Genomic DNA, 20,605 nt, shown 5'->3' on the forward strand with positions numbered 1-20,605 from the left:
GGAGAATACCAACAGGCTCCATAACCATACCCCTGAAGTGCATGACAAAACACTTCCCACTGCAACCACTGCAAGCTGTCACTTGCACACTTCAGGTTGGCCCTGCCAAAAGCTTTTAAGATTTCTTTTTCCTTTTTTTTTTTTAATTTTTGTGTGAGGGAAAGGAAGAGAATAGATATACAAGAAATCAAGGGAAGCAACAAGTTCTCAGAAAAGATGCTGGACACCCAGACAAGATGCACACAAAAAAATCAAGGATGAGAAGGCAGTTTTTAATGACTTTCCTTCCCTCCAATAAAGAAGCTTTGCTGCTATTTAAGCAGACCAGTTGCTCAAGCAAGTAGCTTAGTAAGGCTTGCAGAGCAAACCAGTGGTCTGAGGCGCTAGCTCTAAGTGGATAAGCAAACATCAGCCGATAGCAGGCTGGCTGCAACAGCGGTTCTGCACCCTGGTATCTCCTGTTAATAGAGGGCAGGAATTAATGAAGTTAGAAAGCCATGTAGCCCAACATCTGATGACAACCAGCAAAGAGAAGTTATAATTAGTGTTGTCATTTGCTCTCAGCCTCCTACTTGATTATGGTTATTCCCATGAAAATGCATATCAATGCACTACTAATATTATGGTTACAATGGTTACATCGGAGACTTGTTTCTAAAAGTCACTCCAAATGCAACTTCGTATTAAATTGGCTGGGCAGGTCACCCACACAACACAGGCTAATAAAAGAGTCAGTAAACAGAAGCAAAAAAATCTTGTGAATTCCACCTCTTTACTGTTTAATCGGTCAGACTGGTGAAGACAAATTGTCAATTCTGGTTTCATTTTTTTTTTTAAATACGATTGTCACATTAGAGAAATGAAAACACAGCAAAATAAACTGTACAAAGGCAAAGTAGAATAACAAAAAATATTTTACTAAAACATAAGATTTACAGGAGATTTTCCAGACAAGCCATACAAAATGGTCACAAGCTTTTTCTTGGAGGGATTTTTCTACACTTGACAGCAGAATCACAATATTATTAGTGAAGGTGATGGATGTTTAATGTTCCCATTTTTTGTTCAAACAATGAAGCTTGTCCATCTACAGCGTCTACGTTAGACTGGGCTAGAGGGTATATTCTAAAGTATAACTGGTTAGCTGCTTTTACCAATGCGATTAGCATCACCATAAAAAGGGAGGAGGAGCCCACAAAATTAAAACAAAAGCCCCACAGCTAACCCTGCCTACCTTCATTCACAGTGCTTATACTTAAACCATGATGGGAAAAATGATTAAAAGCAGAGATGTGCTGCTGCTTTCAAACAATTTCACAACAATCCAGATGATACTTCTAGCCTCTGCTCATGCGGTACAATAGTGAATTAGGACAAGACACAGATTTGCTAATGTGCATTTAATCACCAAGGGACTGAAGATGTCTGGGCTTTTATTCTGTAATGTTTCTAAGACTGTGTCCATTAAATGCAAACAAAAAAGGAAGAGGTCTTGGCAGAACAGGAGAAGTGATGCACACTTGATGTTCAAAGCGCATTTAAATATTGTTCATGGCATATAGCCTAGTCCATGCTCTGGCTGTAAAGAAAAAGAAACACATTTAAGAAAATATTTCTTTTTAAGGCTTTATTAAAGTCATTTTAAATACTTATTTTTAAAGATCACTTTTATACTGCTGCTGCAAGTATACAAAATATATCCATCCTGAGATTTTAAGTACAATTTTGAACTCCCATAATACACAAAAGTTGACAGCTGCTAAAGTGGCCTGACTGCAGTGAATCCAAATGTGAAGAGACATAATGTAATATTCTGCCACAGAAGCAGGTATGGAAGAGATGTACTTTCTGAAACCAGACAATCTTCTCCTTAAGCTTCATAGAAAAAGCAGTGGTGTGTACTTTTACTTTACCATGAGTCCAGACTAGACATGCTTGCAATTTAGGAACATGAAAACTCAGGATAAAAGAAATCAAGAGAGCATTTTTCCTCCAGCAGGCCTCACAGACTTGAAAACAGAGCACCGCAGGCACATTCAGGGTACTTAGACTATGACTACAAGCTGTAGTTGTTTCTGCAAGTTGCAGACATCAAACAGGAGGTCAGGATTTACATCCCCCAATAAATTAGTATATCAGCTACTTTCCAAAACTAGGGGAAAACAAAAAAAAAAGGCACAAGATACATCACCTGTTTCTATGGCTTGGGCTTCATTGGTCTTCCATTGCTCAGCTACATCATTTGCTAGTGGATCATCTGGATTGGGAGCGCTTAACAAAGCCTGGATTGATAGCAGAACTGTACGAATCTGCAAAGCTGGGGACCATTTATCTGAAGAGACATTTATAGCAGTATGAAACACCATATTCATCACAGTTTACAGAAGTAAAAAGTTTTCCTCTCCCAGCTTAAAGAATAAGCAAGGTATTCTTTAAAAAAAAAAATAATAATAATTTGGAGATTTCTGTACTTAATAGAAATTTCTGTACTTAATAATATCAAAAAAAGAAAACAAGGCAGCACTTACCTTTCAAAATATCTAAACATATTCTTCCCAGCTTGTCTACATTAGGATGATAAATTTTGGTCATGAAACGTACTTTAGGAGCTGCCATTGGATATTCTTCTGGAAGGAATAGTTCAAGTTTAAATGTCCCACCCTCAAAGGGGGAATCCTGTGGACCTGCAATGACCACGTGAAAATAACGTGCGTTGCTTTCATCTGGCTCCGCTTTTATCCCAGGGACTGGTTCTGCCAGCAGGCGCTGGGTTTCCTAGAAGAAAAAGAAAAGGAAATGTAATAAATACAACCCATTTAAAATAAACATCATCTCTACAAACTATTTTAAAAACAAGTATTCATTGTGAGTTATTCACCTATAACCACAGAGATGATCATGTTAGGCAAATAACGTCAAAGAACATCTGCAGAAAGACGAGGATGTGGTAAACTGGTAGACATCTCCTCTCAGATGCCTCAACTGCTGTAAGAGTATGTGCTTCTGTAGCACAAAGTAACAGATAACAATTAAGCTGTCCTCAACAACTTAACTGTTGATTAAACTACTGCCAAGTTGTTATTTTTCAATGTACTTAAAAGCACTTCAAAGAATGTCACAGTAAAAATATCAAAACCATTTCACATTCCACCTTGAACAGAAAAATCTCGTAAATGAAAAACCAAAAGGGCTAATCACTCACAGGAAGCATTCAAGATTTACTCTAACAAAGAGTGGACTGATTTGTTATGATGAACATTTGTATTGGAATCAGATTCAACTTTGAAGAATTCAAAGTACTACTCTGCTGCAACACTAAAGGTGTTTATAGGAATGGTTTACATATATACACATATATATGCATAAACAGCTTTACTGTGAACACTTTCAACCTACAAATAGCCATGTTTAAAGTGACCCTAACAAACAACAGGAGATTGAGAAGTTGTTCTGTAAAATTAGGAAAGCCTGGCGTCCTACAGAGATTTGCCATCTTTGCTCAATTCTTCTACCCACAGCACAGATCCTACTTTGGACACCACGCTGTGACCATAGCTGAGAGTTGCCCACATTCTCATCATCCAGCCCACTAACACACTGCGCAGACCCACCAAGGCCAGTACATCTTTCTCCTCTGCTGCCAGTCCTCACAAGTCTTATAGGCTCCATTGTACTCCTTCTGATAAAAAAGAATCCAAGGCCAAAACAGAATACAGGACGTTAAGCACAAGACCTAACAACTCCTGCCGAAGCCTCATTTCCTCAGGTAATTTTAGCCCCATTTCCTGCTTTTCCTCTAGCATGTTTTTACTGTGTAGAGTTAACTTTTTCACCACCTGTGTTGGCTTTCACAAATAAAAATGATCCTGTTTCTACTGAAGAAAAATGGTAACTGGTAGGTATAATAGTAATTTATTATTCTAGTTTTATAGTATATTTACTCTGCATGTCTATAGTAGCACTAATTCAAGCACAAACCGGACAGATTACCTCTACTTGGTTTAATATGTTCTTCAAACATAACTGGACTGTTTCAATACTGGCAGTTCATAGAAATAAACTCACACAGCATTTAAGTGATGTGGCTGTCGTGATGCAATTAAATAACACCTCACACTAGCAAAAAAAAAAAAAAAAAAAAATCCAAATACACAATATAAAGAAGTGAAGCCAGTTATCCATTTCAAAATTGTCAAGGTCTTACAAATCCTAATACTGAACTTATAACTATGTACACAAACATAAAAATAAACTTATCTGGTCTAATTCCTTGTTTTGACTACATATTGCCTGCTTATCTGAATAGGCATTGGCTGCCAAAGCCAGTTATACACCTTACTGAAAGGCCATCCAAGCTTCTTCAACCTGTCTCCACTCACTTCTGCAAGTGTATTTTATTTTCAACTATACACATAAATTCATATCATACTCGGCACTTGTATTCTGCTGGCTATTTACCTGTACAGTAATTCTGTAGAAATGCAGCTATAACGAATGCTTAAATCTTTAGCTCAGTGGTATGAAAGTCAGTGAGTAAGAAACCATAGATTATCCCTGTAAATGCATAAAACATTCTCCATTTCTTTCAGCAAGGTTTCAGCATGAGTGTTGCCACAGGTAAATGGGACAATTAGAATTTCCACCTATGAAGGACCATGTATATTACAGTTGGACAGTTCTGGCAGAGGAAACTGTGTCTTATGCCAAATGCAAACTAATATAGCGAGCCAACTTGAAATTAAAAAAGAACAAACTTAATGAAAAGAACCAATTTTCAAACATCTTCATAACTGCTAGCACCTGGACTTTGCCAGATACACACCAGTAGGCAGATAATGATTTTCTGTTCTTACAGGCATTTTTTTTTAAATGATGATTCTTATTAAGGGTAACACATTTTAATAGCTGGGCTGATCTCAGCATTTGTTAGCCCCCACTCAGTCACTCCGGTCCCCAGACTGCCTCCCTAATTACACCAGTACACTGACTGCAACCATACTGGGCAGCCAGTCCTGGCTTAAAATAACCCAGAATCAGCAGTTCTCTGGCAGCAGCATCAGCACTTCTACCTGCCAGCATAACAGAGGCAGCAACACCCGGGTGCAAGCTGCACATTTTGCCACTGAAAACTAGTTGTCAATAAACAATGAGAGATTCCACATATGAGAAAAACAATCCTTTTAATCAAGGTACTGCATTATGATGAAGGGGCTATACCACTGCTAGTATGTCATCGCGTTCACACCTCTCAGTTACACACATGCGGTTACCTCACTATAAAAGACCGCAGAAAAAGGGAGTGCAAAGAAAAGCATTTACGTCGCATCCAGCTACGCTAGTGCTGTGGCTACTCAGAACCCATCCAGGCCCCCTGTGGAACATTAATATTAGATTAAAAATGCTTTAAAGCAAGCACGTCTCGCTTCCTGCACCATGGGCGGGGCTCCACCGCTATTGGCACAATTGAAGCTGTTTCCAAGCGGAGATGAGAAGGAACACTCACAAGAAAGAAACCTGTGAGGAAATCAGTCGACACTCATCTTTCATACCCAGCAGGCTCTGATGCAGCCATCATGCTGAGAGCGCGAGTACCAGGCTAAATTTCTCTGACATGCACAAAATGATAGGTCACAAAGCCTGTGAACCTATATCACTACCATTTTATGCAAAAGCTGAGAAGCATCTTTGGTTCAGAAAAGGCATCTTTTTAAAACAGTGTAACAGACAAGCTTGTTAGACTATGTAAAACACAAGAAAAACACCATTTATTGAAAGAACATGAAATGTTTGTACTTAAGTACATCAACACCACCTGCTAAAATCTGACATTAAATATGGTTTTCACCCTTCAATTAAGAAATTTATTATAATATCTTCAATAGATTTGGGGACAATCACGGAAAAGTAACAGAAAGGGACAAATGTTGTAAGGTCTAAGCATGCAAAATGCTTAAACATACAAGTAGGTCCAATTCTAAGGCAATATCAAGCACTCAACTTCCACATTTTACAGTAAGATGGTCACTTAAAGACATACCAATATTAAAATCAATTTCATTTGCCATAAGACCTGGAGAAAAAAGTCATATTTGAGATATACAGTTGTCAGTATACAAGGCAACACTATGGACCAGGTCAGGAAACTGAACTGCTTAAAGGTTTTGGTTTTGTTTGTTTGTAGCGTACATTACCAAAAACCCAACCACCCCTCACCTGTAAGTCATGCACAAGAGAGTCAGGAGATGTAGACTTACTCCACAAACAAGGAAATGTTTAACTACATGTTGATATTATTTTGTAATTTTATATTACGTCCCCTAGAGGATGGTTACCCAATGAAAAACAGTCCCTCAAACACAGTAAAATACGTAAATAAATAACTTCTAATTAAAATTCTAACTTTCCACCTTTTTTAACTAATCAGGAGGATCAAGCACATGCAATACTTGACTTTCCAGTATCTTTTTAGGCAAAGCCTTTCTAACACTTTTTTAGCTGAGGAAGTCAGTTTTGTGCAATCTGTTACTTCCCTCTTTCTCCCCAAAACTGCCTTTGAACACTTTGTCCAATTTCAGCTTGTCTGTACATTTTGTAAACTGTCGGTGGCTATAAGGGAAACCAAGCTCAGCGCTACCCAAGAGAAAGACATGAAGAACATGAAGATATTACATACTGTTGGGGCAGTTTATTCCAATTAAATACGTAGTATTCTTGCCTGGCAAAGAAAAATCCTGCCAATAAGACTAAAAAGAGATGGGACATTCAAATATTAAAACACTAAATAGGGAAAAAAAAAAAAAAAAAGACAAATCCACAGAAAACAAGGTTCTGCAGTTCTGCTGCTCACAAATGTTTTTACAATACAGCAATTAATTTAGTCTTCAGAGGAACACAAATTTCTATCTAAGCAAATGTTCCAGAACAGCACTTTATAGTGTTTCTTATTAGCTCTGCTCTAGCATGCTGATGGAAATTTCACAGAACAGATTTCAGGGCATTTTGAGCTCTAAAACGCAATCCCATGCTGCCATAGGCAGCTATTTCTATTTGTCATACTCAGCAATGATTTTAGATAGAGATCTCTTCTCGCTCCTGCTTTTAACTTGGAACAAGTGAAGTAATGTCATAATTTCCATTGACTAAAGAAAACTAAGTAACCCAAAATGAAGATACATGCCAATCAGTACTTAAAACAAACAAACCAAAATAAAAACCCCACAAAACAAAAAGCCCACAACCATCAACCATTCACAGCTGGCTGAAGCTCCCCCCCCTATTTTATCTTGCTCATTTTTAATTAAATGGTTAAAAAAATACAGAAGTGTTGAAGGTGTTCTGACAAGCAAAGCTTTTCTTATTAACGCAGGTGGCCTGAAGCAGAGTGACAGATGACGCAGAGCGGACAGATGGTGTAGCTGACATTCTGCATAGCTATTCTTCTATGAAGACATTAAATTGAAGAGTAATTGTACCCAAGGTGGGGGCAGAAATCCTCAACCTGTTTTTACAGTAACCTATGAGGACAAGAAGCCTCAGGGAGAGCACAGTGATCTTTAGAAGAGACCAACAGAGCAGGAAGTGGGGGTGAGGGTTTTTTCAGGGTGCTGAGACTGAGAAGCCACGCAAATACAAGAGGCTGATTTGCAGGGGGCAATGTTTCACTCTTTGAGCTTTTGCTTGGTTGTCCTGCTCTCAGCGGAAGGAAAGAAAAAAAGTTACTGCAAAGCAGACATAACCACCAGGATTCTCCTGGTTCATAAACCCAGAACAAGACATTAGGGATGGGAACTGAACAACCCAGAAGATGCTTCCATACAGACATGCATGAAAATCAATTGTTAGAGCACACAGAGATATGAACGAGCACAGAAAGAAGGAATCCATTAGTAATAGGCTACTATTTTAATCACTTCCAGTCTTGCAGAAGTGTTTACAAAAGCCTCAAATTGCCAAGGCCTCAGTGAAAACAACAAAAAGATTTCTGTATACTACAATTTGGAAAACAAAAAGCCACTTCAGAACTCTTACTTGTTATCAACACACAAAGGCAGGATCAAACAGTGACATATTGGCAAATAACAACAACCTGAAAACTCATTAATCCAAGTATTTGGAGAAAAAATGAACAAACATAACGGAAAATTCTTTCTTATACAGCAGAACCACTGCAGCTGAACCAAAATCTCTAAAGTTTCACCTGTCTGACAATGACCACTCCAGTAGTGAAGGAAGAAAGTGTTGCATGGGATTAGACAATATTTAAAGTTTTTTCCTTACTTTCTAAAAAGGAGTACTATATTCTTTGCTTGGAAGAATAATGGCAATTCTGTTCCCTGCATTATGGCAATAGTTTATCACCACCAGTTTCACACTGCCTGACAAGAGATGTTGGCTAAAAAAGTGAAGAACAAATCAATATCTAGCACCTACAAAATACAGGAACGTTAAGGCTACCATATGAAGGCCACTAGAATTTCAGAAAGAAGCCCGCTTGCAAGATCAGCACAAACTAGCTCAAAGAAGAAATCCAAGCTCCAAGTCTTGAGCCAAATTTGCTTTGCCTAGTAATTCAGTTGTCTGCAAGCTTAATTTCCTGACATCCCAGTTTTCTTATTTCATATTCAATATTACTGCTATATAGTTTCCTCCAACGAGTAAAAATATCTGCATATTATACCACAAGTTAAATACCGTAGTCTTCAGTGAGCTGTTATATTTGAAGGAATACACTTTTTGACAGAATCTAGCTTGGTCTTTCTGCTCTACACAGTCCCTTAATATCAGCTGTGAAATCACCTGGTGAAATTCATAACATCCATTAGAACAAAGGAAGCTTAGAGAGATCCCAACATCTTAGAAACCCTGAACATTCTAAGCTGATAAATGAGCAGCTGCTGGAGAAAGGAAGAAAAAAAAGCTGTGCTGCATTTCCACTTCAGCCTATTATGCACCTTCATTTTTGTCTGTATAGTTGTCTCTTGACCTCATGGTGAAACATAGCACATAGCCCTGATCTGGAAGGAGAAAAAACCAAAACAAAACAAAAAAACCCACATGCAACAGAGAAGAGTCCTTGATGCAGTTCACCACATGTCCACACAAACAGCTGTGCCAACAAAAAGGAGGGTGCAAACACATGCTGTCAGAAGGATGGGAGAACAGACTGCTCCTTTTGGTGAAAGGGCTGGTTTAAAGACTTGAGACTGCAGCGTCAGTCACAGCGAGAAACTAGCGTAACAGATTACTATTCTGTAACCAACCTCAAAAGGAAATGTAGAGGCCACCTCCTCATTCCAAAGGGCAAAGCTTAACTACCAACAGGACTAATTTCAGTAACAGATGGTAAACTGCTAAATTAAAGTCTCCAGTCATCTATAAAAGTCTTAAAGACCAAATACTCTGTGTATCTTCTTACTTGTTATGAACAGTTATCTAGCAACCTTTTATGGTGTTGAGACTACAGAAAAGCACCCTTACAACTAGCAGCTTTATGCTAGTACCTTAAAAAGAGAGAGATATCATTACAACTTTCAGATGTCAACATAGCTGTGATAAAACTATTCTGCAACTTCAAAACAGAAAACATTAATAAGGTCTCTCACACAAAGAAAAAAATACTTCAGGACTTAGAGCTAATAAATATTTAAAATGACACAATACCACATCTTTATGCAAAGCCTCAGGGGAATGATTCTTTCCTTGTATTTTCAGCAGTACATTTATGAGCTCAATTCTCCAGACAGCAGTCAAGTAATCTACCTTCAGCATCACCTACTAAGATGGAGGCTAGACCCCTGCAACTTCATCAGACAAAGGCAAGGTAGAAGCCTTCTCTAATCTACTCCAGACAGTGAAAAACAACAGGTAATACCCACCTTTACCTGTAGGTTCAACTAACCCTAGGTGGCTTCATTCTAAACAGATCAGGGAAGATAGAACATGGATAAGTATCTTTGTCTTAATAAGACTTAATCTGCAACAGGAATTACAGTTTACAGCTCAAGTGCCAGTGCCTGCTGCTTCCCCCTTGCCAGAAATCATCATCCCGCTAATCTACTGAGAAAGTAAACCCTATCTGCATTCCCAGTTCAATTCAGGAGAAGTGAGTTTGGCTCTCTTAGCTAGATCTTTAACCCAAAAAATGTTGGCAGCAGAGTTTCTATGCTGTCAGTCATCTGGCAGGGGGCAGTAACTTCCAACAGAAACTGACGAACAGTCAGCATGGGCTGTGAGTAAAAGCATCTTCAGCAGCACAAATGTTTAAAGATCTGCATGTCTTCTTGATACATTTATTCCATAGGTGCTACAAGCAAGGGTCTCTAAACAGCTGGCTACAAAACAAACCTCTTTGCTAGCCTTAGCCACTTATAAAAGGAATGGCAGGATGCAATGCTGCACGACTAGTCCCAAGATGCACTAAAACAAAGTTACTGGTAAAAGGAAAGAGGCATCCACATTGAAAGAAACACACATCAGCTTGCCTCACTTCTTTAAGACATAGAACTTGTATCTAGTATGGACCATTTAGGCAGATGTATGGGGTGTAGGTATGAAGGTGTTGGCAGCAGGGGGTCTCCAGGGGTGCCCTCTGTGGGAAACGGTCAAGGGTTGGCCCATGCCACACACAGGCACCTTCAACAGACTTGCTGCAGGGCACAGGCTGACCCCATCAGCAAAGCTGGTGGCACATCTGAGAAAACATATTTAAGAAAGTACAGAAAATGTCACACTGAGAGAACAGCAGAGGGGGGGGCGGGGGGGGGGGACACGGGGCAGGGAGAGTGAGCAAAACTAGTCTCATCACCAAGGTCAGAGACAGAGGGAGAGGAGGTGCTCCAGACACCAGAGCAGAGATTCCCTGCAGCCCATGGAGGACCACAGTGGAACAGACACCCACACTGCAACCCATGGAGAGGACCATGCTGGAGCAGAGGAAAAGCATGAAGAGGAGGGAACAGCAGAGAGGAGCTGTTATGGATGGACCACAAACCCCATTCCCCATCCCCCTGCAACCATCAGGTTCAGAGGAGGCAAAGGAGTCAGAAGTGAAGGACTGAAATTGAGTGTAGGAAAACGTGAGCAAAGATGGTGTTTTAACTTCGTCATTATTTCCCACCGTCCAACTCTGGTTTATGTGGCAATAAATTAATTAACTTTCCCCAAGTCAAGTCACCTCCCTGTCCTTGCCTTGATCCATGAGCTTTTCCATCCTATTTTCTCCTCCCACCTGGTCAAGGTGGGGGGCAAGAGAGAGTGGCTGGGTGGGCACCTGGCAAAGGTCAACCCACTACAGAATAAATCACAAAGTAACTTTTAATTTTAAATGTGTTTGAGCTGTTGTATCCAGAAGCACTTTTACAGAGGATGTGGTAGACAGTTTCAGACTCCACAGATGATATTGCAAATTAGAGTTTTTCAAAAAAGAAATGACAGACTTCAAATGAAAGCCACTAGCTCCATTTTCTGCTATAGATGAAATGATAACAGTTATCACTTGGAAGGTACCACACATACCAATTTATGTGGGAGAAGATGTGATAAGGAAAAAAGATATATTTTTCAGTTTAACTGATTGCTCATCAGTGTCTTCAATACTTGCTTCCTACAGAAGATCAGACATCTGTTGACAAGTCCTTCAGGAAGATTTCTAAAGCAGATGTAAAGTCACTACCAATAGCAAAAAGCAAAGAGATTTTAAAAGAAAGTTACACATAAGTACCACTGTCAAAGACTAAAAATTACTGCAAGTCCTTTGATTCTTCATTGGCTCCAGTTGTTGAGTTCATAATTGAGACAAACTGCTTTTCTTCTCAGGATTTCAGCCTGGTACTTGATCAACTTGACTCGCATCTGTAATTACTTGCACCTTTTCCTTTTCTCACAAAACACAAGGATTTCCCTGAATAGGAACCCCTAACTTCTCAGCAGCAGTGCTAACGTGTGCTGTCACTGTTCATCTGTCATCAGCCCAAGCATTTGCCAAGTCAAACAACAAATGACATCACAGAACTGATTTGGCTTAAAAAAACAGCCTTTACTGCAGATTTCTCAGCCAAATCAGTCCTTCAGTCCAAGTTTGCTGCAGCAGCACCAAAATTTTTGTGCCAGCACAGGCCAGGCTAAATCTGTTTATTCAGTGAGGCTGCTCAACACCAACTGCAGCCTGATCACCTCGAGAACTTCTGGTTCACCTAACTTAACTAGGTGCTAACTTTCCTGCCTTGTGCTGGGTCTCTGCAAAAACCACAGAAGTACAACAACTTTAGCATTTCAATTCAGACTACATACAACATATATTTGTTTCATATTTTTATTGTGATTGCAGGAAAACCTTGCCAGCTACCAGTGCTATTATCTTCCAACTACATCTAATAGTTTTGGGTATGAAATAGAAACTGAAGGTTTTATCTGCTGAGGCAAAAACTTAAAGCAGCATATTGGCACGCAGACAAATTACAATTACTTGCCAAATGGCAACTCTTTCCTGTTCTGTCAGAGTGGGATAAGGGGGAAGATCACACCGATCTCCTTCACCAAGAACTGGTAAGTTGCACACAAGAAAGTAAACCACATATACGTTTTTGCTTTGATTTTTTGAGGGAGGAGGCAGCAAGAGAAAGTGAAACATACCAGTCAGAACTGTCTTCTACATATAAAGATAAATCTGCCTCAGAAAACAATGACCTAATTAAAAAATTCACGTTTTGGCACAAATTCTCCCAGAGCCTATCAATTCACTAGGTACAATTATATAAAGAATCAGCTATAACCAGCATTACTGAATTTGGTACCTAAGCAGATGTATTGTCAGAGAGACTTCAGAATGTTGAGATTAAAATTATAGCACTGTAAAACAACAACATTAGAGAAACTCTCCTGAAAATAACGTCCACCTTTTAGGAAAAGAAAGAATTAGCAATGAAGCCCATTAAACTGTAATGCAAAGGTCAAACATCATAAATAGAAGGCTGCACTTGTGGTTTCCAGTCGCTGGCCTCCACATGAATTTTTCTCTTCCTTGCCATATAATCCCTGCATGTCAGCATCCCACATGCCTGCACTTGCTTTACTCATTATCGGGCTAATGTCTCTGTACATTAATGCTTCCACCACCCTACAGCTTCCCAGACTCCATCATCAGCTCTGACTGTAACCCAAGACCCGCCCCACCAGCTCAAAAAAAAAAAAGAAATCTGAGCATCAACAAGTAAAAGACATCAGCTATAAAAACAAACAAACAAATGAACACACACACACACAACAGATTTACAAACCACTAACTAGTACTCAATCTATGGACAATTGTCCAGCAACTTGAAACTACAGCCTTGCTAAGCAAGTGCCGCAAATTTTGGATTGCTCATAATCTTCCCTCATGCACTTCTGGTTTTCCAGTTCCCACCACCATACAAACAAAGTCACTTTACAGTGAGATGAAGGCAAATGTACTCCAGGTAACAGCACCTTCCCTGAAAACAAAAATTAAAAAACCCCACACCAACAGAATCAACCCACTCTCGGAAGAAGACCTTGTTGCCAAACAACAGGAACATGAAGAAGGGCGTTTTTAAGGTCAGCATCACTCTTCCCTGAGGATGGCCTCAGTCTCAAATATTCCACAGCAGATTACAGGCTTTTGGAATTGTGAAGCTGAGATCCTATACAAATTCTTAGAGGATTAGCTATGTACTAGCATAGATCAAGCTTTTTATGTTGCATCTCCAGGTATAGTAAAGTCAGGCATAACAGAACTCACTGAGCTAATAGTGTAAACCATTCCTGCAATTGTACTAATCAAGCACATTTGAATTAGAGTTTTGCACGAATATACAGTGTGGAAGCAACTATCAAAGTGTTGTTAAAGCAAACAATAACTCAAAGAGTTTTTGTCCAAATGCCATATATGGCAAAAATTTGCCACTTGTTTCTCACTATTAACCCATCTGTCCGAGTGTAACTATGAAAACATGGGTTTGTTTCGTAATATTGTACAAAACAAATTTTGATGATATCCATTATGTTTTCATGACTTTCAGCATAAGTACCATATAAAACAACCATGTGCTAAGTTATAAAAAAACCATGAGCATCAGTACTCAGAAAGCTTGGTGTGCTATAGATGTATACCTCCAAGTTTGCTCAAGTACTACACAAGAAGGTGGTCCAAACAAGATTTTGGCCTCTAGCTGGATTATTTACTGCCTTTTCCTCAGCTTTTATTCTCTAGTGTCTACTGAAAGCTTCTTTAAGGAAAAGGCTGTGAAAAGTTATCAGTGCCCTCCTTAAGATCTTTTAATAAGACTCCATGTTTTCCTTTTAAAACTGATACCTGGGTCTAATTTGAAAGTTTTCTTATCCTCAGGGCCCAAGTCTCCTCCTCAGCCTCCCTCCCACATCTCCACAGTCCTGTCCTGTCAAACTTCAGGCTTCCAGTACCTGCCTAGACACTCCCTGATTACCACAGCCACTAGTTGCCTGGCAAGAAGACTCAAAGAGGGTCACAAAGTAGAGCATGTGCTATCTGTCTACCTTCTTGCATATGTTGGGAAATAGCAGGGAAGGCGGTTTTAAGAACAGTACAAAAAAAACAAACAACCTCTGAAAATTCCCCAAATTTTCACCTTTTCTGCCAAATTTGAAGTTACCCACAAGATCCAAACAGCATACAAGGGGCAGAAAGACATTACAAAGACCAAATATGGCACTTCTCTGACAAATGCCAAGGATCAGCACTGTCCAGAAGTAATGTTTTCTATGTCTAACTGCCACGCAAAGAAATGCCAAATACCAGCAAAAGGTATTAAGTTTCCCTCCAGTCTTATTTATTTTTTTTCATCCAGGAAATTAAAAATTGGTCAGATATGTAAGAGAAATCAAAAACTAACGGCAACTTAAGTTTTCACGTGGAGACAGATACTCATGTCCCAGAAGCCTATAGCTTCCAACACAAAGGAAGAAACTTCAAGGTGGCTACCAGTAATACTGTTTAGGAATTTCTAGAAAGTTTCAGAAGTTGCAGACTAAATACCTGATTTATATTTTTAAAAAAACATAAAGCTCATTATACCAACCTCTGATACAGAATGCTGTAGGTCCCTATCACCACATACACCATGAGAATCTCCATAAAACCTCCCAGAAATTTTATAATTTGACATAGGATTTTAGAACTCAGCAGTCCAAATGTTACTCAGATTCTCTAAAAATATTGCAAGCACTGACAGCAATGTGGAAATAGCCTCTCACAATAAACAGCAAGGAAGGAATATCTCAGACAATAACACACTACCAGGGAGGGAAAGAAACCAAAGCCTCAGTAATTTAACACTGATAAATTCATTAATCAAAAAAATCTGAAGGAGTCTCAGATACTGCTTCAGATGGTTTACTTCATCATATGAGTAGCTGCAGTGATTGTAAGAGAAGCACCACTAACAACTGGCTACACAGTTAGCACAGACCTGAACATCAAATCATGAATAATGAGATCACTGCAGCAGTGAAAACAGCAGAAAAAGCATTTGCAAGAATGACACGAGGCAGCTTTGCCCATCTCATTCAGATATACCAACTGCACTTGACACGGCAATGAGGTGGTTTGAATGTCAGCCAAAAAAAAAAAAGAAAAAGTCAGATGCAATTCAACTCCTTACTTGACTGGAGCTACGTGACTTTGCAACACTAGAGCAAAACTGTGTAAAAAATGTTTGCGAGTAAAAATCACTGGGCTTATTTATTGTGTATATTGCAAAGGCTCACTTTTTAATATTGTGCAGTAGTAAAAAAAGTTTACAGCATCAAAACCACACATCTTGGCAAATGTGCAGTACTACATTTTTATTTTATCTTACATTAATAGATTTTCTTGTCAAGGTGATTCTTAGAGGACCCTTGGTTTTGGACTACTGGAGAAAATAAAAATACCTACTCTCTATTCACAAGATTCTGAGTGTTCACAATTCTGAGTATATCTTTAAAAGGCTCAAAACTATATCAACTTCTACTCATCATTTGTGATGTGCTAACACTAGGTTGTAACTCTAAAGCAAGTCATCTCTAGATCTTACAGATCACTCTCCCCCACACTTGTTTAAAATCTGTGTTTCTAAGTAATCTGAGGACAGCAAACCAGGAGTAATTCTGTATCTCCTGTAACAACCAGTTCGCAAAATCTATGCTGACACCTTTTAATTGAATTTGGGGGAAGTATTGGAAATACAAAGAAAGCTCTCTGCTGAGACGAGGAAGGCGACTGCTCTCCTACTGAGCTTGATGACAGCCTGCACATAGCAAAGAAGCAGGCTGAGGAGCACAGGGCTGCTAGTCAACCAGAGCACCAGGCCATCTGCCAGCAGTCGGTCAAGACGAGAAACGCCAACTGCATTTTGAATGGCTAGCTAGCTTCTGTACTTCATTACAGCCCAAATATGCGCTCCTATCCCCAATCCACCATCAACAGTCTCCCTCGGGCAACAACACAAAGGGTGCATGTGGATCAGAGGGAGAAGGTCTTTTCCTAGCAGTAACCTAAGCCATTTATTTATCATCAAATTTATTAATGTCCATAAGGAAAATTGGATCTTCTTGTTATTTGAGTTATTTCACCTTTCTACAGCTCTTTCCTTTTCTATCTCTCTCTCTTCCTTTTCCTTTCCTGATCTCTCAAATTCTCCTTAGCAGCAGAGTTCACTCCCTTCCCTCCCATTAGGGCAACCACCAGTAGGAAATTTAACATCAAGACGGGTAGGATAGCAAAGGTCAAAACAACTCTCACTCCAGACTCCTGAAGACCCAAGCAGGCACATTTCTAGGCCTGCACCTCTGCACCTGCAATATTTCAAAATATGACTTTGCACATTTTTTGAGGTTGCAGTAACTAGTCAGATTCACATCCTGAACCTTACATACATCTTTCAACCTACATCGTGCACAGCACAGCAGCTAAAGAACTGGTCACCTAACACAACCAACCCAAGATTTAAAAGCTCTAGACTGGTTACAGACAACTTACAATACATTCGTGGAAACACACAACCCACCATACACATCACCTTATAACGATAACAGTCCTGAAAACTCTAAGGAGGATCTGGAGCTTCCATGTGTCATTTCTGCTGCCTTCTACCTCCCCTCTCCAGGAGAAGAAACATTCCTCTGTCATCACACATCTTTGAAGTAAGACGTGTGAATTGCTCCAGGTTTCTTCTAGAAAAGCATGAAAAAACCCCAAGAGCACCAAGAAGGAAATTTATGCACCAGTTTACAAGGGGGTGCATTTCTTGGTTGTATTTAGGGGAATTGTCAAAAGCTATTAAAAAATTTAACAGAGACAACAGCCTCATGACGGAGCTCTTACGACACCTCTGTGAGGAATCCCTGTTCCGCTGTATTATGAATCAGTGTTTCCTCTCACACCTGAAATATATTCAGCTTTGCATGCCATGCACTGAGGCAGCTAGATGAGTGTCAAACTTACTCTGTAAGATTTGTCTTTGTAATTTTTACTGATTACAATTCTGAACAACAATCATAGTGTAGCCTATCTGACACAAGATAAAGGCTACTCCTGCCTTGTTTTTACCTCATTATTACATTACTTGACTTGTTAGAGAAAATCCATTTTATTTTTTTCATCCAGTATTTAACATATTGTACACTAAAGTGTTCTACAATAGTTGCCAACATTGCACACTCAACCAAGAGACCTTTACTGTGTTACGAATTATTTGTGGCAATTGTTCAGCTCAACAAGTAACCTAAGGAACCTTACTAGAATCACTTAATAACTTTTGTAAAAGGAACAATCACCAATCTGAGGGCTTCAGTTCATATCACTGCAAATTGAATGGGAGACAGCAGCCCAGCACAAACATCCTAGAGGACCAACCTACTGAAAGGACTCACAGGCATTGCAATGCAGCTGCCTGTACCTCTGCTGAGTGACTCCAAATCATTCAAGCCTTCAGCTGAAATTGTAGTCAGGTGGTCAGCTGAAAGCGCCCCGAAGTTGAGAGTCCTTGCAAAGCTGGTAAATGGAAGTCAAAGAAAGACACTGAACTGCCAGCACGAACACGCCAAAACGGTACAAGCCCACAGCTCAGGGCACACGTGGAAGAAGCCAGGCTGGCCTGGCTGTACCGGTACGGATGTTCCCGACGCACAGCTCAAGCTCAGATTTAACCACTCGCTATGCTCAGGCCCCGCTCGCACAGCAGAAGGAACCCGAGCACCGTGGCGAGGGCTGAGCCGGGGCCGGGCCGGGCGCCCCCGGCCAGAAGCCTCACCGCCGGCGGAAGGCGAAGGGGATGCGGTGCACCCGGTGCCTTTCAAGCGCTGGGCCCCGAAAAGGGCGCGCAGGCACCCGACGCACGGACGGCAGCACCGGAGGCCGTGCGGTGACCGTGACGGGCGCGGGCCGCTCCCGCTCGCCGCCCCCGGCCGGCCAAGAGGGCCCCGCCGCTCCCGCCCGCCCGCGCGCGCACACACGCCGAGCCCGGGAGCCCCAGCGAGCGGCCGCACACCCAACAGGAAACGACGGGGAAGGGAGGCAGAGGGATGCAGGCCCGGGGCGGCCCCTGCCCCAGCGGCTCCCGCGGCAGCGCGTTACCCGCCGCCCCACAGGGGCAGGATGAGGCCTGGGAGCGGCCCTGCCCCCCCGCGGCCCTGCTCCCGGGCACCGGAAGCAGCGCTCGGCCCGGCCCGGCCCAGCTCAGCCCTGCCCGCCGCGCAAGACCCGGCCGGCCCGGCCCGGTGGCCCCTCCAGCCCGGGGCGGGCGGCGGTACCTTGATGATTCTGCGGGGCAGCCCAGCCATCTTGTCTCGTCAGGGTGCAGGCTCGCGGGCTCGCCTCCGCTCGGGGATCGCGCACAGCCGGAAGTAGCTCGCGCCGCGCTTCCGGTGGCACCGCCCTCGGCGCAGGACGCCGGGCAATGTAGGCCGCGCCCGGCTTCTGAGGGGCCGTTGCTCGGCAGCTACTGCTGCCGCCTCCGCCGGGTCTCCGGGCGGGCCCGCCCCTCGATCGGAAGGGGTTCTTGCTCTGTCTGTGGGCACGAACGCGGCGCTGGGGACGTTGTGAGGGAGCCGAGGTGGCTGTGAGGCCGTGAGGCGGCGGGAGGGCCCGCTCGCCCTGTGCTTGGGGCTGAGCCGCCTCAGCCGGCAGTGGCGGGACGGACGCGCCGCCTTTGCGCACAGGCGTGAGCTGGGGCTGCGGGCCCGGGAGCGGCGTGCGCTTCCCCACGCCCTGCGGGAGAAGCGGGTAATGCCCGGGGGCAGTGTGCGGGAGACTGAGGGACGACTTCATTAATGTTTATAAATATGTAAAGGGTGAGTGTCACGAGGATGGAGCCAGGCTCTTCTCGGTGACAACCAATGATAGGACAAGGGGCAGTGGGTACAAACTGAAACACAGGAGGTTGCACTTAAATATGAGAAAAACTTCTTCACACTGAGGGTGACGGAGCACTGGAACAGGCTGTCCAGAGGGGTTGTGGAGTCTCCTTCTCTCCAGATGTTCAAAACCAGCCTAGACACCTTCCTATGTAACCTCCTGCTCCAGCAGGGGGATTGGACTAGATGGTCATTCGAGGTCCCTTCCAATCTCTAACATTCTGTGATTCTATGGTACGCACCAGCAGCACCCAGCTGCCAGGGCTGCTCACCGACCCTCAGGTTTACCCGCTCCGGGATGGCACTGGCTCTGTGCAAAGGCAGAAGCCGCTTGTATCAAGTGTGTGAGCTCATCAGTCAGCCTGACACAAGTAGGATTTCAATACCATGTCTTGCGCACCACGATGGTACAACCTGTACCGTTTCCTGATTTTAGGCAGCATGTCACTAAACCTGTTACACGTTACACCGTCTTTGTGTTAGTAACACCTGGTTAGTGAACCTCCTCCTTTGTTAGCAGAAAGCAAGATACTGTATAATTATCACACAAGCATCCTAGGACACTAGTGGTAACATCTAGGACTGTGCATTGTTGTTGATGGGAAATAAAAACACAGAAAGGTGATGCTGTTTGCCACAGGTTACCAATCAGGCCGGCAGTGCAGCCAGGAACAGGACCCTGCACACATGTGATTCCCTCTTCAGTGTTTTCTCCTGGATTAAAACTGGCACTTCTAGATCATCTACGTAACTTTTGTACACTCTGGCAGAATGGAAAATTCTCCGATACTATCAAATCTGGACTATGTAATTGCCAAAACGCTCCTATCATAGATACTACAAATGTTCTATATCCTAAAATCTAAACATTTATAGTATTACAGGTTGGTTATGATAACATGAGGCATGTGTCAGAAGAGTGGTGTGCTTTACCTTCCTCACAATATTTCCTGAAAGCTTCCCTATTTTTCCTTCTCTATCCCTCTCATTAAGCCGTTGGCACTATAGAAGCCAACTAACAAGCACAGGGTTGATCTGTACTATTTGATATTCCCAGCTGTTGAAAGCACCAGTAATTCCAAACTTCACGTCAATTCATGAAAACCCATAATTGCTGTGAACTGTTGTGTACATCCTCAGCCCTTTCTCCACTCAATTTGTCTCCCAAGTGTCTGGATGTCACTTCCCCTGAAGTCTGTCAAACTAACAATGAAGTCAT

At 41.9% G+C, this 20,605-nt stretch overlaps 1 protein-coding gene across 1 annotated transcript; it reads right to left on the bottom strand.

Annotated features, from left to right (window-relative positions):
- Positions 1 to 896: 896 nt before the first annotated feature.
- Positions 897 to 18,922, bottom strand: UBE2N (ubiquitin conjugating enzyme E2 N). The gene is made up of 4 exons (XM_065842763.2): positions 18,784 to 18,922; positions 2,529 to 2,775; positions 2,192 to 2,332; positions 897 to 1,579 (listed from the first exon to the last, which is right to left on the bottom strand). The coding sequence occupies exons 1-4, from the start codon at positions 18,811 to 18,813 to the stop codon at positions 1,539 to 1,541; spliced, it is 459 nt and encodes a 152-aa protein (XP_065698835.1). The 5' UTR covers positions 18,814 to 18,922; the 3' UTR covers positions 897 to 1,538.
- Positions 18,923 to 20,605: the final 1,683 nt, after the last annotated feature.

This window comes from Patagioenas fasciata, chromosome 1, assembly GCF_037038585.1.
Source record: "Patagioenas fasciata isolate bPatFas1 chromosome 1, bPatFas1.hap1, whole genome shotgun sequence".
Lineage (NCBI taxonomy): Eukaryota > Metazoa > Chordata > Aves > Columbiformes > Columbidae > Patagioenas > Patagioenas fasciata.